Source organism: Protobothrops mucrosquamatus, unplaced genomic scaffold (genome assembly GCF_001527695.2).
Source record: "Protobothrops mucrosquamatus isolate PMUCROS unplaced genomic scaffold, P.Mucros_1.0 scaffold4750, whole genome shotgun sequence".
NCBI classification, from domain to species: domain Eukaryota; kingdom Metazoa; phylum Chordata; class Lepidosauria; order Squamata; family Viperidae; genus Protobothrops; species Protobothrops mucrosquamatus.
Window position 1 is genome coordinate 32,704 of NW_015390642.1, and position 16,745 is coordinate 49,448.

The 16,745-nt window shown below is 46.5% G+C and overlaps 1 protein-coding gene across 1 annotated transcript; it reads right to left on the minus strand.

The window, feature by feature from the left end:
- Positions 1–490: 490 nt before the first annotated feature.
- Positions 491–12,699, minus strand: LOC107299277 (zinc finger protein 91-like). The gene is made up of 4 exons (XM_029286731.1): positions 11,604–12,699; positions 11,193–11,435; positions 2,097–2,194; positions 491–1,913 (listed from the first exon to the last, which is right to left on the minus strand). The coding sequence occupies exons 1-4, from the start codon at positions 12,697–12,699 to the stop codon at positions 819–821; spliced, it is 2,532 nt and encodes an 843-aa protein (XP_029142564.1). The 3' UTR covers positions 491–818.
- Positions 12,700–16,745: the final 4,046 nt, after the last annotated feature.

A 16,745-nucleotide genomic window follows, 5' to 3' on the forward strand; every position in this document is an offset into this window, starting at 1 on the left:
ATATGAAAAAGACACTGGGAAGAAAAAAGAAAATCCCTCCCCCAAAAAAAGATAGGAGGAAAAAGAAACTTTCCCTCTTCTTCCTCAGCCAGAATATATTCAACATCAATACTTTATCACTAAATAAACAACCAGATGCATCTTTGTTCCACCCCTCCCCCATTTTCTCCTCTCTAAAATTTCAGTTCTCACTGATCAACAAAGGCCTAGTAAAAAAAATAACAAAAATACCTGGGTGTCTTGACTCATGACTATAAGAACTTATGACTGGAAATCCATTCCCAATTGTAGTCATACGTCAAGGACTACTTGTATTTTGCAAAACATTGTATATACTCCCCACACCCTTATAATAAGGTGACCAATCGTCCTCCTTTAGGGAGAACAGTTCTTTTTTTGTACTCATTTAAATAATAATAGGCATGTAAGCATAATTACAATATAAAATGTTATTGTTACAAATGTTTTTATTATGCATTTATATAGTGTATTCTGTATTGTTGCAATGAATAAAATGTTTTATTTACGGTATTTTTTTCTTCAACTTATTTGTGTCCTCCTCATTGTAAAAAAGTTGGTCACCTTATAACCCTTTTGTGTAACCACTCTGGTAAGTTACTAATGCGGCTTTGTGAGCAAAACTTTCTCACACTCCCAACATTTATGTGGATTTGCTTGATTGTGGTACTGAAGGTTACTTGACTAGGAAAAACATTTTCCCCACACCAAACAATTGTAGGATTTCCCTTCTGACACTGTGTAAAATTCCTGGTAAATAGTAAGGTGCGACTTTTGAAAAAGGTTTTTCCCCACATTGTTCACAACTGAAAAGATTTATCTCTGCTGTGGACTTTCTGATGCATTTTGAGCTGAGACGGACAATGAAAGGTTTTCTCACACTCTGCACACTTGTAAGGCCTCTGTCCTGTGTGAGTTCTGGTGTGCCTGTAAAGTGCTGAATTGTGGGCAAAACATTTCCCACAGTCCAAACATTTATATGGCTTCTCTCCAGTGTGGATTCGCTGATGTATCACAAGAGTATATTTTTGAGAAAAACATTTATCACACTCCGAACATTTGTGAGGTTTCTCTCCTGTATGGATTCGGCTGTGAGTTCTAAAGGAAAATGGATTAGCAAATGTTCTCCCACAGTCTAAACATTTGTAGTTTCTTTCTCCTGTGTGAACTTTTATATGATTTCTAAGGATTGATGTAGTACGATAAAATCTTCCACATTCAAAGCATGGATATGGCTTCTCCCCTGTGTGGATTTTGTGATGTGTCAAAAGGGCTCCCTTTTGAGCAAAAGATTTTCCACATTCTAGGCATCTGTACGGCTTTTCTCCTGTGTGGACCCTCTGATGGCTTCTAAGGTTTTGTTTTAGGGAAAAGCATTTCCCACACTCCCCACATTTGTATGGTTTCTCCACTGTGTGGGTTCTTTGGTGAATCTGAAACTCTCCTGGCGAGATAAAACTTTCCCCACATTTAGAGGATAGCTCTCTTTTGTGCCATTTCTGGTGTCTCTGAAGTTCAGAAGAAAACATAAATCGTTTCTCACATTCCAGACATTCATAGGGTCTTTCTCCGGTGTGAAGTCTCTGATGTTGCACCAGGCTTGATTTCCAGGTAAAACACTTCCCACATTCAAGGCACTTTTCGTTTTTCTCCCCTCTGTGTTTTCTCTCATGACTCCGAAGAGATGAACTCAGGGTGAAAGATTTTCCACACTCAAAGCATTTGTAAGATTTTATTCCTGCATGAACCTTCTCATGGATCCAAAGACTGGCGCTCTGAGAAAAGCTCTTCCCACATTCCCAGCACTTGTAAGGTTTCTCCCCTGTGTGAAGCCTCTCGTGGTTTCTGAGATAGGTTTTTTGACGGAATTTTTTCCCACATTCCAGACATTCGTAAGGTTTCTCTCCCGTGTGGATTTTCTGATGTCTAAGAAGACTTGACTTTTGACCAAAGCATAAGTCACATTCCTCACATTTATAGGGTTTTAATTTGGGGGGGCTTCTGAGATCTTTGGTGTCTTTCCCAGAGAAGGATTTCTTGCCCTCCAAACCTTCACTGGATCCGCTTCCCAGATGGACCTTCCTGTGGGTCAAAAGGACAGACCGGCGAGCAAAGGATTTCCCACACTCTGAGCATTTGTGGGTTCTTTCGTGGTTTTTCAGAGTGCTGCTTGTGTCTGACGGGGGATCCAAGAGTTTCCCACCTTCCATGAGTTCTGGCGGCTGCTGCATTGTGCTGATTTTCTACTATCTCTTGAAAGGTGACTTGCAGGTGAATCTTTGGTCAGAGTTGTTTCCCTGCTGGTGGAAAAAAAAAGAAAATGAGAATAGCATTTTTTTTTGAGGAAGACTGAGAATCACAAAAACATAGCTTTAGAAGTGCCACCTGGAGAAGGAAGGCATTTGGAAAAACATTTTGAATTATGTAGGTGAGACTTCTGGCCATCAGCTTGTCGTGATACCTGATAACAAGACCAGCCTCAAAACTTCCATAAAACCTGTCCTTTGTAAAACATCCCATCAACAACGGGCCTGCCACAACACAGCCCCTTCAAGGAAAAACAAGGAAAATTTTGGTTTTTAGAGCTTCTTCTACCCAGCTTTGTCAAGGAACAGCAAACTAAACATGACCATAAAAACAAAGACTACTCATCCCTATTCTTTTACATTAAGTAGAAAGAAAAAAGATCTGAGATGATAGCATTGTTCCAATATTGGAGGGGCTACCACAAGGAGGAGGTTTGTGTGTCAACCTATTCTACAAAGCATCCGAAGGCAGGACAAGAAACGATGGATGGAAGCTAATCAAGGAGAAAACCAGCCTAGAGATAAGGAGAAATTTCCTGACCGTCAGAATAACATTTTGGAGAAGTGGCAGGGTTGACAATAAGAAAAGAGAAAAGACCAAAGTGCTAACAAAGAATTTAACAGAAAAAAAATCAACTAACAAAAAAAAATAAATAAATCTTCAAATAGTTAAAAATGTCAAGTACTTGGGAATTTATTTAACAGCAAGATGTGCAACAGTAAAAGAAGATAATTATGTAAGATTGCTAAAACAAAATTGGATTTGGAAAAGTGAAAGAACCTCCAACTTTCAATGTTGGGGAGAATAGCAACAGTGAAAATGAATATCTTACCAAAAATACTCTTTTTATTTCAAACGATCCCTGTAAGGCTGGGAAAAGCCTTTTTTGATGAACTGAATACAATAATATTGAAATTTATCTGGTAAGGAAAAAAAGGTAGAATCAAAAGTGAAAATGCTACAAGAAGTAAAAGACAGTGCAAGATTTGGACTGCCGGACTGGAGGCTATATTATCAAGCAACCATTCTAACATGGCTTAAAGAATGGATAATACTTAAAGATAAAAGACTATGGTACCTAGAGGGGCATGACCTGCAAATCAGTTGGCATGCCTTTCTGTGGTATGGAAAGAATAAAATACATAGATACTTTCAAAACCATTTTATAAGGAATGCACTTCTTTCAGAATGGGAAAGAATAAAAGAAAAAAATTACATTAAAATACCCAAATGGCTTTCAACAATGGAAGCTTTTGCTTACCCAAATTTAATTAACTAAGATAAAGTTGTGACTTATAAAGATATTTTGGACAATGAAGGAAAACTGAAAGACAGACAAGAGTTACAAGAACAAGGTATTGATTTAGCATGGTGGCCATATCTGCAAATTCAAACAAGATATGAAAAAGATGTTAAACAACGGGATTTTATAAAGAACAGACAGACTTTGATCAGATACTCTTAAAAACAGATGAAAAGTTGATTAAGAAACTCTTAATAGATTTCTGTTAAACTTAAAGATGGAGGAAGAACAAGTAAAAGAAACAATGATAAAATGGGCAAAGAATTTTGAATATAATATAGAATTAGAAGATTGACAAAAGTTATGGGAAAGAAATATTAAATTAACTAAAGCAGTGCAATATAAACAAAACATATATAAAATGTTTTACAGATGGCATATGGCACCAGTGAGATTAGCAAAAATGTTTAAAAATACATCAAACAACTGTTGGAAATGTAAATAGAGACCAGGTACTTATTATCATATCTGGTGGACATGCCCAAAAGCAAAAAGATTTTGGGTTAAAATACATTTATGGTTGGAGAAAAAAACAAATAGACTTCAAAATAGAATTATTTTTGTTAGGAATAATAGGAGCTAATTATGAGAAAGATTGTATATATCTAATACTGCACATATTAACGGCAGCAAGAATGGTATTTGCCCAACATTGAAAAAATGAAAACTTATCAACTGAAGTACTAATTAAGAAAATTCTAGAGCAGACATGTCAAACACAAGGCCCTGGGGCTGGATGCGGCCCGCAAAGTGGTTTCATGTGGCCCACGAAGCCATCCTGGAAACAGTGAGGGAACGGCCCCCTCTGCCTTGGCCCTGGCCCAGCCCGGCCGGGAGCCAATGTACAATTTTGTGGTGGCCATCTATGCTGAAACGCATTCAGTCTTAGCTCCACAAGGCCGTCTGGAAACAGCGAGGAACCAGCCCCTGCCGTGTCAGCCCTGCCCCCTGGGTGCATGCTGGGGAGGTGTCACCCTTTGTGAGGAATGAAGAAATGGACCATGCCTTGGCGCTTGCCCCGGTCCCACCCCCTTCTGCCAGAGACCCTCAGATCTGTCCCACTACTTCCCAGGCCCCCACAGGCACCCTTGACGCAAACGATGTAGAGCTGGCCATGCCCACCCAGTAGGCCACCCCCACTCCATCCATGCCCACCCAGTAGGCTGCACCCACCCTGGCCACACACACACCCAGCGCAACCGCAGAAATTGAGTTTGACACCCCTGCTCTAGAGTGTGCAGAAATGGATAGATTGACTTTAAAGAGAAAGGAGAAAGAAGACTCAGTGTACTTTAGAACATGGGAAAAATTTTTATCAATGGCTAGAAAAACGAGTCAGAGAGAAAGGAATGTGATATGTAATTTTGAATTTATATCAGTAAGAAGAAGGCTATTGAGTGATGAATTAACATATTGTTTATGATAATTAACTATATCTATTATTGTTAGTTAAATAACATTTACCCAGACATTATGCTGTTTGCTAAATATTGAAAATGTTATTTGGAAAAACCCAACCCCAACCCCAACCCTAACCCAAACCCCAACCCTAATCCCAACCCAACCTTACCTCTAATCCTATAAAAACTAATAAAATCTATACGAAAAAAAAAGAATATCTGTCCAGTGGAAAGGCTTTCTCTAGAAGTTTTAAGTGCTCCAGCACTGGAGGTTTTAAGAATAAATTCCCCTCGAGGGAAGAAGTGGGAAAGAGCCGGAGCGACGTCCCCGCCTCCCCCCCCCCCAGTCCCTTTGAGGAGAGCTCTTCTTCAGCTGGGTATTTATGGATCTGGCCCAGACTGACTTCCTCGGGGGTCTCTGTGGATGAGGGGGCAATGCAGAAGCCCAGACTGCCAGGAGCCCCCAACGCCTTTACTTGCCCCCCATCTTCCTTTACTAATCCATAGGTCCCTGTATGTGTTTGGAGGGGGGGGTCTCCACCTCCATGCGAGGATGGGCTCTTGTCACCTTTAAGTAAACATAATATCCAGGTTTCTTCTCTTCATGCAACATGTCCTTCCTCTCTTCTCCTCACAAGTCAGCCAGAATTTCACCTTCCTTCTTGTTCCTGTCTCAGAAAAGCCTCTGCAAAAAGCATTTCATCCCATTTCTCTTATAAAGCAAGTACAGGTGCAAAATATTTCAGTCTCGACTTCCCTGGGGGGGAGGGGGTCGAAAGGGGCTGGAGGGAGAGGCAGTGGGGGATCTGCTATGTTAGAAGAGGCTGGGAGCTGCCATGATGCTTTCGGCCTTCGCTGCCCCAGAGTCAGAGGGCAACCTTAAACTACGATTCCCTTTCAGCCCAGGAAGTCAGCCAAGCCCTCAGTGGTTCTCAACCTTTTTAATGCCGCGACCCCAACCGGTCGTAAGTCGAGGACTAAACCGGTCGTAAGTCGAGGACTAAACCGGCCGTAAGTCGAGGACTACCCAACCGGTCATAAGTCGAGGACTTTCCCTGCCCGGGAGCGCCGCACATGCGTGGTTCCGCTCCCTGCGGCGGCCGAGGTGTAGCTGGCAAGCGGCAGAGACGGAGCAGGCCGACCACCAGCTGGCCCAGCCCAAGGGAGGTAAGGCACCCGCCAGAAAAGGGGGGAAAAAATGGACAAAAAAAATGGCGGACAGCCTTGCTTGGCGACCCCCATGAAATAGTCGATCGACTCCAAATGGGGTCCCGACCCACAGGTTGAGAACCACTGCCTCAGGGGATAGATGGGGAACTCATCAAATTTGCAGACGACACCAAGCTGGCAGGAATAGCCCAACACTCCAGAAGACAGGCTTAGGATACAGGAGGATCTGGACCAGCGGTTCTCAACCTATGGGTTGCGACCCCATTTGGGGTCGATCGACCATTTCACGGGGGTCGCCAAGCAAGGCTGTCCGCCATTTTTTTTCCCTTTTCCGGCGGGTGCCAGCTGGTGGTCGGCCTGCTCCATTTCTGCCGCTTGCCAGCTACGCCTCGGTCGGCGCAGGGGGCGGAACCACGCATGCGCGGCACTCCCGGGCAGGGAAAGTCCTCGACTTACGACCGGTTGGGTAGTCCTCGACTTACGACCGGTTTAGTCCTCGACTTACGACCGGTTTAGTCCTCAACTTATGACCGGTTTAGTCCTCGACTTATGACCGGTTGGGGGGTCGCGGAATTAAAAAGGTTGAGAACCACTGATCTGGACAGATTTGAATACTGGGCACTATCTAACAAAATGAAATTCAATGGTGAAAAAAGCAAGGTTCTACATTTAGGCAAGAAAAACCTGCTCACAAGACCAGCCTTACAAAACTGCCTTTGTAAAACATCCACCAAGAAGGAGCAGCCACATCACAGCCTTTTCTGGGCAAAAGGAGGAAAATAATAAGATTTAGAAATTACGCCCAGCTTTTTAAAACAGAAGCAAAGTAAAGATTAGCATCAAAACAAAGGGATTTTATTATTCCTCTTAGAGACAGAGCATAAAGAAAGAGGATCCCTTTTGTGGGCTAAGACGACGTGAGCTCAATTCAACTAATTTAAACTTGTTTTCTTTCCCCTAAAACCTCCCCTCCCCGTTGCAATCAGGACAGAAGGTGTTAGTACCAGATTATATATCTCAATAAATGTATTAAAGTTCCGTTTACTCTATTTTTTCAAATGCACTTGGCGGGATCTGCAGGCTCAGAGGCCTCCTGCTCTGACGGACCACAGGGAGACCTTCTGGAGCAACTTCCCCAAAAGCTCCTTCCCGGAGTCCCGCGGGGATCCTGGGCCGGGCGAGGAGGGGGCAGATCCAGCCCGGGGAGGGAGGGATCCCCCTTTGCCCCCCTGGAGGGAAGGGAGGGATCCGCTCCCTGCAGGCGACGCCAGAGCAGAATCTCCCCAAGGAAAACCCGGCAAGCCGGAGAGGCGGATCCGCAGCTACCTTTCTCCTGGCGGGGGGGGGGGAGAAAGCTCTCCTGGCGGGAGGGGCGCCCCAAAGGCCGGAGGGAGGGGAGCAGCCAGACCTGCCCCGAGCGGGATCCAGAAGCCTCTCCCGAGGGATACAGCGCAGGACGATCCCGCTAGGACGAAGCCAGACAGGCGCAGAGAAAAGGAGATCCAGCGAGTGGGAGGGTGGAGGTGAGAGGCGGGGTTTCTGCTCTCTTATCCGGCTCCGCCCCTTAGCAGCCTCAGCTCCTCCCCCCTCCCTTCCCCTTACCGCCTTCCCAGGCGGGACTCAATGTTCTTCCGCTGGGCATCCGCTTCCGGGGTTCCTCTGCCCATGCGAAGAGTGCCCTGCTGTGCCCGGGCGGGGCTGCCTCCTGCTCCAGCATCTGGGTGGAAACTGAAGCTCCGCGATGGCTTTTGGGGGGGAGGCAGGAGGGACAGGAACCCCCCCCGTCCCTTCGAGGAGGGCTCCTCTCCGGCTGGGTCTTTGCGGAGCCCGACTGAGGACGGAGAGGGAGGGGCTGGCCCAGGGTCCCTTCCCCGGGGGAGTCTCCCTGGCCGAGGGGGGGATGCAGAAGCCGAGTCCCAAAATGCCTTTACCCGCCCCCTCCGTCCCCCCCTCTGCCTTTCCCAGCCTATGGATCCCTCCAGGTGTTTTTTTTTGGGGGGGGTCTCTACCGGTATCGCCTCCTCCACACCCGGGGCCGGATCTTCGCCCAAGTGCAGTTTTGCTGCCTCTTCCCTCGCTTCCTCCCAAACCATCATCCTCTCCTCTGGAGGGTGAAGGGGGGGGTGGCACAAGAGACGCAGACAGTTCTGGCAATCTGCCCACATTGGATTCTGAGTTTAATAATGTGAGATTTTGGATCCACCCAATATATGGGGGATTATTATTCTTCCAGTGAAATAAATCTGAAGTTGAGAAAGGCCCCTGGAGAAGCCCCTTTAAAGGAAACTTCCCTGCTGGTGGGTATATCTCATCCTGGCTCCATCCGGTCCCTTCGGCTTCCCTCCAGGGTCTTCCCTCCCCTCCCCCCCCCCAATCTCTCCCCAAGGATCCTCCGGAGTGGGCAGGAGGGACGGAGTGGGCAGGAGGGACGGAGAGACCGACTTTGCTTTTTTCCATCCTTTCCTTTTTTTCTTCCTCCTCTTCCCACCACCCCCAGTCACATTTAAGCAAACAGTAGTTTACAAGTTTCTTGTCATCTGCTGCAATGGTTATAAGTGTGAAAAATTGTCATAATTCATTTTCTTCAGTGCCGTGGTAACTTTGAACGGTCACTAAATGAACCGTTGCAAGTTGAGGACTAGCCGTACACTCTTTAACTTGTTTTTTGTCCATTTCAATTTTTAGTAAAAGCTGATACTTTTTAGCCATTTCATGTTCCTCATTTGCACATACAGGAGTTCGGTTTCAAATTCTGTCTCCCAGTAGGTTGTGTTTAATTCCAAGTGTCCTTTTGTCCACTTTCAATCTTTTTCTCGACTCTACAGAGAAAAACTGTGAGAAGCTAAATCCCTCTGCTGATCTCCTGAATTCCCCTTGTATTCTCCCACCTTCCTTTTTTCTAACAACTCTCCATACGTGACCGTTTCTCTTTGCCTGCTCTTTTCCTCTCCCATACATGGCCTTCCTCTGCCAGGGTTTTCTCGGGCACCCTCCTCCGGGTTTATATCCCTTCCGTGTTCTCAATGCATCACTTCGATCACGAGGATTGTTGAGGTTGTACCACATAAAAACCAGGCCACCCAAACTTCAGCTCCTGCTCTTGTTATTTTAAAATTCTCTTATTTCTCAACAAAACTCATTCTTTTTGTCCAAACCAAACAGGCTGCAAAGGAGAATTTCCCAATCAGACTATCCTCTTTTCTTTGCATCCTGAAGAGTTTTAAATTCAACCCCTGGTTTTTCTCTCAGCATATAAACCTAGATTGCTTAAGGGATGCGCCTATTATTTAGAGAGGTATTGCTTAAAACAGAAGCACCATGAATATAGGTAATACATTCATTTTTAATCACAGAAATTCTCCCCAACAATGACAGTTGTAATTTACACATCTTAACACATCCTTCTTGATTTCATCCCATGCCTTAACATAATTATTTTGACATACAATTTGTATTTTTTTAATAATGCTCAAGTTTCTTCCTGTTCCCTCATTTCTTCAAACCTTTTTCCCCATCCATTTTATTTGCACTCCCATGTTCATATTTAGTTTGCCATCTTTGTCTTTCAGCTATTAATTTTAAAACCAGCTAAAAACCAACACAAAAATATTAATTTTTCCATTACCATTATTGTTCCTTATAAAAGGTTTTCCAAAATTACTACTGAATTATCAGCAAATGCCCTTCTTTTCCCCAGGCTTCTGTCTGCTGTGCTGTAGGGTATTTATTCCATGTTTCTATTTATTTCCTGAATTTGTTAATCCTGCCCAACTCCAAAAAGACTCTCGGTCGCTTAGCACAAACCCTTTCCCTCTTTGCAGTTTTTCTCTCAGAAGCTCCTGAGTTTTAACTGGACTCCTGACTTGCCTTAACCCCATCTTGCCAGACCCAGAGAGAGACCCTCCCTTTCACTGTGCTTGTCTCAGCTAAGGGGCCACACCTGGCCAGCCTTGGCCACTCCAGGAAAGCTCGGCAGTGCTGGATGGGAGACCACCAGGAGGTCCTTGGGCTCTGGGCTGGCTGGGAGGTAAATACACATTCAAGAGGGAAATGGGATCTCTCTCTGTCATTTTAGGTGCAACGGAATCACAAGGCTATTTCCATCACCTCATATTATTTGAAGTGTCTAAACCAGACATGTCAAACACAAGGCCCGGGAGCCGGATGCGGCCCGCGAAGTGGTTTCATGTGGCCTGCGAAGCCATCCTGGAAACAGTGAGGGAACGTCCCCCGCTGCCTTGGCCCTGGCCCAGGCCAGCCGGGAGCCAATGTACAATTTTGTGGTGGCCATCTATGCTGAAACGCATTCCATAAGCCCCCCCCCCCCTGCATGGCCTGAGAGGAACAGCGAGGCTCCTCCAGTGGACCATGCCTTGGCACTTGCCCTGGTCCCACCCCCTTCTGCCAGAGACCCTCAGATCTACCCCATTCCTGCCCAAGTCCCCACAGGCACCCTTGATGCAAACAATGTAGAACTGGCCACGCCGACCCAGTAGGCCACATCCACTCCATCCATGCCCACCCAGTAGGCTGCACCCACCCTGGCCACTCCCACCCGGCCCCCTGAGGGCAAACGCAATGCTGATGCGGCCCTCAATGAAATTGAGTTTGATACCCCTGGTCTGAACTGAGTTTCCTTCTTCTCTTCTGGGCCCCCAAATTTTAATATCCAAAATGAAAAGTAAAAATATCAGAAATAAAATTTTGAATTCTGCTGAAGCATTTGGGGAACCTCTCCTGTGTGGACGTTTTGGTGTACAAAAAGCACAAGAAACTGGGACAAAAAATTGCCGTGCTGGTTTCGTCACGGTGAAGGTTTCCCCACACCAAAAAACTGTAGGATTTCCCTTCTGTGACTGAAGTTCCTGGTGAATTATAAGATGTGACGTTTTAAAAAAATGTTTTCCACATTCTTCACAACTGAAGGGTTTTTTCTTTACTATGGACTTTCTGATGCACTTTTAGCTGAGACTTACAATGAAACGTTTTCTCACACTTGGCACACTTGTAAGGCGACTCCCCTGTCTGACTTCTGATGTGCTTGCAAAGTGATGAAGTTCGGGCAAAACATTTCCCACACTCTGGACATTTATATGGTTTCTCTCCAGTGTGGGTTAGCTGATGTCTCACAAGAGTATTTTTTTGAGAAAAACATTTATCGCACTCCGAGCATTTATGGGGCTTCTCTCCTGTATGGATTCGGCTGTGGCTTCTGAGGGAATATGAATGAGCAAATGCTCTCCCACAGTCTAAACATTTGTAATTTCTTTCCCCTGTATGAATTTTTAAATGACTTCTAAGGTGTGATGCAGTAGAATAAAATTGTCCACATTCAAAGCATTGATATGGCTTCTCCCCTGTGTGGATTTTATGATGTTTCCAAAGGTTTCCCTGTTGAGCAAAACATTTTCCACATTCTAGGCATCTGTACGGCTTCTCACCTGTGTGGGTTTTATGATGTGTCCAAAGTGCTCCCTTCTGAGCAAAACATTTTCCACATTCTAGGCATCTGTACGGCTTCTCCCCTGTGTGGGTTTTACGATGTCTCCAAAGATTTCCATGTTGAGCAAAACATTTCCCACATTCTACGCATTTGAACGGCTTCTCTCCTGTGTGGAGCCTCTGATGCCTTCCAAGGCTTTGTTTTAGGGAAAAGCATTTCCCACACTCCTCACATTTGTATGGTTTTTCCCCTGTGTGGATTCTCTCGTGAAACTGAAGCTCTCTTTGCGTAACAAAACATTTCTCACATTCCCCACATTGATAGGGTTTCTCCCCTTTGTGTCTCTTCTGATGTCTCTGAAGTTCAGAAGAACACATAAATCGTTTCTCACATTCTGGACATTCATAGGGTCTCTCTCCAGTGTGACGTCTCTGATGGCGCACCAGGCTTGATTTCTCAGAAAAACACTTCCCACATTCAAGACACTTTTCATTTTTCTCCCCTCTGTGTGTTTTCTCATGAGTCCGAAGAGTTGAACTCAGGGTGAAACATTTTCCACACTCAAAGCATTTGTAAGATTTTATTCCTGCATGAACCTTCTCATGGATCTGAAGACCTCCCGTCCGAGAAAAGCTCTTCCCACATTCCCAACACGTGTAAGGTTTCTCCCCTGTGTGAATTCTCTCATGCTTTCTGAGGGTGCCTTTTTTACTGAAAAATTTCCCACATTCCAGACACTGATAGGGTTTCTCTCCAGTGTGGATTTTCTGATGTGTAAGAAGACTTGACTTTTGACCAAAGCGTAAGTCACATTTCTCACATTTATGAGGTTTTAGTCTGGGGGAGCTTCTGAGATCTTTGGCACCTTTTCCAGAAAAGGATTTCTCACCCTCCAAACCTTGACTGGATCCGCTTCCCAGATGGACCTTCCTGTGGGTCAAAAGGACGGACCGGCGAGCAAAGGATTTCCCACACTCTGAGCATTCATGGGTTCTCTTGTGGTTTTTCAGAGTGCTGCTTGTGTCTGACGGGGGATCCGAGAGTTTCCCGCCCTCCATGAGTTCTGGCGGCTGCTGCCTTGCGCTGATTTTCTACTATCTCTTGAAAGGCGACTTGCAGGTGAATCTTTGGTCAGAGTTGTTTTCCTGCTGATGGAAAAAGAAAGAAGAGGAGAATAATGTTTCCTTTTGAGAATGGTAGAGAATCACAAAATCTTAGCCTTGGAAGGGACCATGAAGGTCTTCCAGTCCTACCCTCTGACCAGGGGAGAGGTCCGCATTACACCCCAGACAAAACCACCATTGTTTTCTTCTCCCCACATCCCTGGGAGGCAAACTCTTCTGCTGTTCAATGACTCTATCTTTTCCTCCTTGGTTCTCGTCCTATGACGAGGTGAAAAAGAAGCCCCGAAACTTTAGGTAGGAGGAAGGCCCAGGCAAGGGACATGGGCGTGTCTGGGGGGGTAGGGGGAGGTCCGGGAGACCAGGCTCAGGTCACCCGTGTGTTCGGGGGGTGATGAAGTGGGATGCACAGCTGCAGCCACCCCTGGAAGCCTGAGCCGACCCATCCAGACCATGGAAAGCAGCCCTGATTGACAGCAATTGTGGGGCTGGGCCTTAAGTGGAGGCCTGGGGTCACTGAACCCAGACCTGGACTTCAGCCCACTGTCACCTCAGCCACTGAGAAATGAGGCCTTAATCCCCACAACGGAGGCCTTTGCAGCCTTGCGCCATTCTCCAAGTCAGGTGTTCCATACATGTTTCCAAGCAACGTGTCCCAAAGCACGTTTTAGAACAGAAACTTGTGTATATTTATCGTGGTTTTTATTATCGCCTGTTCACTGCCCTGAGTCCCGTAAGGGAGATAGGGCGGTATATAAATTCAATAAATAATAATAATAATAATAATAATAATAATAATAATAATAATAATAATAATAATAATAATAATAATAATAATAATAATAATAATCTGTAAGCTTCTCCAGGACCTTCTTAAGTCAAACGTGGCCTGTGCCAGGACTCACAATGCCTCTCCTGCCCACTTGGTGAGCAGGCATGTAGGAAGCACATCACAATAGTAATGGGAGACTTTAACTACCCTGACATCAACTGGGAGACAAACTCTGCACCAAGTGGAAGATCAAACAGATTCTTGACAAACTTACCAGACAACTTTGTCTCCCAAAAAGTAGAGAAAGGAACTAGGGGATTAGCCATTTTCGATCTAATTCTCACTAACAGAGATGAAATGTTAGAAAGTGTTGAAGCCACTGGAACCTTGGGAGGAAGTGATCATGCAATATTGGAATTTAACATTATGGAAGCACAAGCAATAGAACACAGTCAAAGTAGAGTCTTGGACTTCAAGAGAGCTAATTTCAATAAACTTAGAGAGGGTTTGGAGATGATTCCATGGATGAGAATCCTCCAGGGGAAAACAACTCAAGAAGCTTGGGAAATTTTGAAAAGTGAGATAATAAAAGCCCAGTCTAGCACAATACCAACAAAGAGGAAAAATAACAGGTCTCAAAAGAAACCAGCATAGCTGCATAAAGAACTCTCTGATAAACTGAAAGATAAAAAGGACAAGTATAGAAAGTGGAAAGAGGGACACATAACTAAGTCAGAATATCAGCAAATAGCCCGAGCCTGCAAAGATGAAGTGAGGAAAGCTAAAGCTCAAAATAAACTAAGGCTTGCGACCAAAGTCAAAAATAACAAAAATAGTTTCTTTCAACATGTAAAAAACAAGAAAAAAGTGAAGGAAACGGTTGGTCCATCAGTGGGTGAAAGTGGCAAGAAGGTGACAAGCAACAGGGAGAAAGCAGAACTATTTAACTTGTTTTTCGCATCTGTCTTTATACAAAGGGAAAAAAACAACCAACCTATCAAAAATACTGCCATAAAAAACAGAATAGAAACACAAGTTAAGATAGGCAAGAAAATGGTAAGTGAGCACACGTCCAGCCTAGACGAGTTCAAATCACCAGGACCAGATGGATTACACCCTAAAGTTGTCAAGGAACTGGTAGATGTGATCTCAGAACCACTGAACTATATTTTTCAAAGATCCTGGAGCACTGGGGAACTACCAGAGGACTGGAAAAGAGCTGATGTAGTTCCCATCTTCAAAAAAGGGAAAAAAATGGATCCAGGAAATTACAGACCTATCAGTCTGACCTCAATACCTGGGAAGATTCTGGAAAAGATAATCAAACAACAAATCAGCGAACACCTACAGGCAAACAAAGTCATTACTAAAAGCCAACATGGGTTTGTCAAAAACAGATCATGCCAGACAAATCTTATTGCATTCTTTGACCAAGTGACAAATTAGTGGATCAGAGGAATGCTGTGGATATAATTTACTTGGACTTCAGTAAGGCATTTGACAAAGTAGATCACAACCTACTACTTGAGAAGATAGAAAAATGCGGGTTAGACAGCATCACCACCAGATGGATCCGTAGCTGGCTGACCGGCCGTACTCAGCGTGTGGTCCTCAATGGAACCCCATCTACATGGAGGGAAGTGTGTAGTGGGGTCCCCCAGGGCTTTGTTCTGGGCCCAGTGCTCCTCAACATCTTCATCAACTATTTGGACTAGGGGATAAATGGGGAACTCATCAAATTTGCAGATGGCACCAAGCTGGCAGGAATAGCCAACATTCCAGAAGACAGGCTTAGGATACAGGAGGATCTGGACAGACTTGAACACTGGGCGCTATCTAACAAAATGAGATTCAATGGTGAAAAAAGTAAGGTTCTACATTTAGGCAAGAAAAACCAAATGTACAGGTATAGTATAGGGCAGGCATGTCCAAAGTCCGGCCCGCGGGCCATTTGCGGCCCGCGGCCCGGTTTAATCCGGCCCTCGAACAGCCCTCCCTGCTCTATATAAATGCGGCCCTCCCACGGCCCTCTGGCAAGTCCCATGAGAGAGAGAGAGAGAGACAGAGACAGAGGCACTTGCACTTCTGTCTCTCTCTCTCTCTCATGGGACTTGCCCCCTCGCAGGGCTCCTCATTGGCCCTGCGCCCGGGTGTCCCGCCCCCTGGGAGAAGGGCGGCCAGGAAGTCCCTTTCCCGGGCTGGCCCCATCCCAGGCGCACGTGGCTGGGGAGCCATGCGGGGAAGCCCCGGGATCCCCGCTGGGAGCAACCCCCCGGAGCCTTTGCTGAGTGGGCCAGCCCTCCCGTAAGCCGCAGCCCCGAGAGAGCATCCCCTGCGATGTCCAGCTGGCGCAACCGTTGGCCAAGCAGCAGCAGAGCCGGAGATGGAAGGTCAGTGGCAGGGGGGGAGGGAGGGAGCTCTGAGTCCGCAGAGCACTGCCGCGAAGTGGCTGCCGGGCAGGTGATTCGCCCCCCCGGCTTACTTGTTCCAGTCTCGGCTGGGGCATCGCTTCCTGGGCCGCTCCCTGGGCAGCCGAACCAGCCACATGTCTCCCCGTGCTGGGCGGCAGTCATGGCTGGTGCAGCGGCCAGCGGGAGCATCGCTCCCCGGGAAGCCGAACCGGCCACATGTCTCCCCAGCCCGGGCCGGACGGCAGTCAGGCATGAAGCTCGCCTGGCTGCCGCAGGGCTCTCCGCCGCCCGGCCCCACCTCGGCCCCATCGGTGGCACTTTCCTCGGGCACTTTCAGGGAGCCGCCGCTGCTGCCCTCGTTGCTGCAGGAGAAGCGGCGGGGGCGGCGGCCGGGCCAGGGGCGGCGATGGGGACCCCGGCGATGCTGCAGTGGCTGCCGCCAGAGCCGCTGCCTCCCGTCCTGCTCCCCCTCCCTGCCCGTTTGGCTGAGGACGCAATGGGGCCGGTGCCACTGGAGCTGCTGCCTCCCGTCCTGTTCCCCCTCCCTGCCCCTCCCTGCTTGTTCGGCTGAAGAAGCGATGGGGGGGGGGCGGCCGGGAGCTTCTACCTTCCGTCCTGCTCTCCCCGCCCGTTCGGCGCCATCTGCCTTTCATTCTCTCTCTCTCTCCTAACCTGGAGGGAGAGGGAGAGAGAGAAAGAGGAAAGAAAGAGAAGAGAAAGAGAGGAGAGAGGGAAAGAGAAAAAGTGGAAAGAGAAAGAGGAAAGAGAAAGGGGAAAGAGAGAAAGTTAGAGGAAAGAGA

What these genes read in the sequence shown, in the direction of transcription:
- LOC107299277 (XM_029286731.1), bottom strand. Translation starts at nt 12,699, where the DNA reads ATGGAGGGCGGGAAACTCTCGGATCCCCCGTCAGACACAAGCAGCACT. An exon ending in ATGCCTAGAATGTGGAAAAT is followed by an intron (nt 11,436 to 11,603) that starts GTTTTGCTCAAC and finishes ACTGTGGGAGAG; the next exon opens with CATTTGCTCATTCATATTCC. An exon ending in TCCTTTTGACCCACAGGAAG is followed by an intron (nt 1,914 to 2,096) that starts GTCCATCTGGGA and finishes GGAGAGAAACCT; the next exon opens with TACGAATGTCTGGAATGTGG.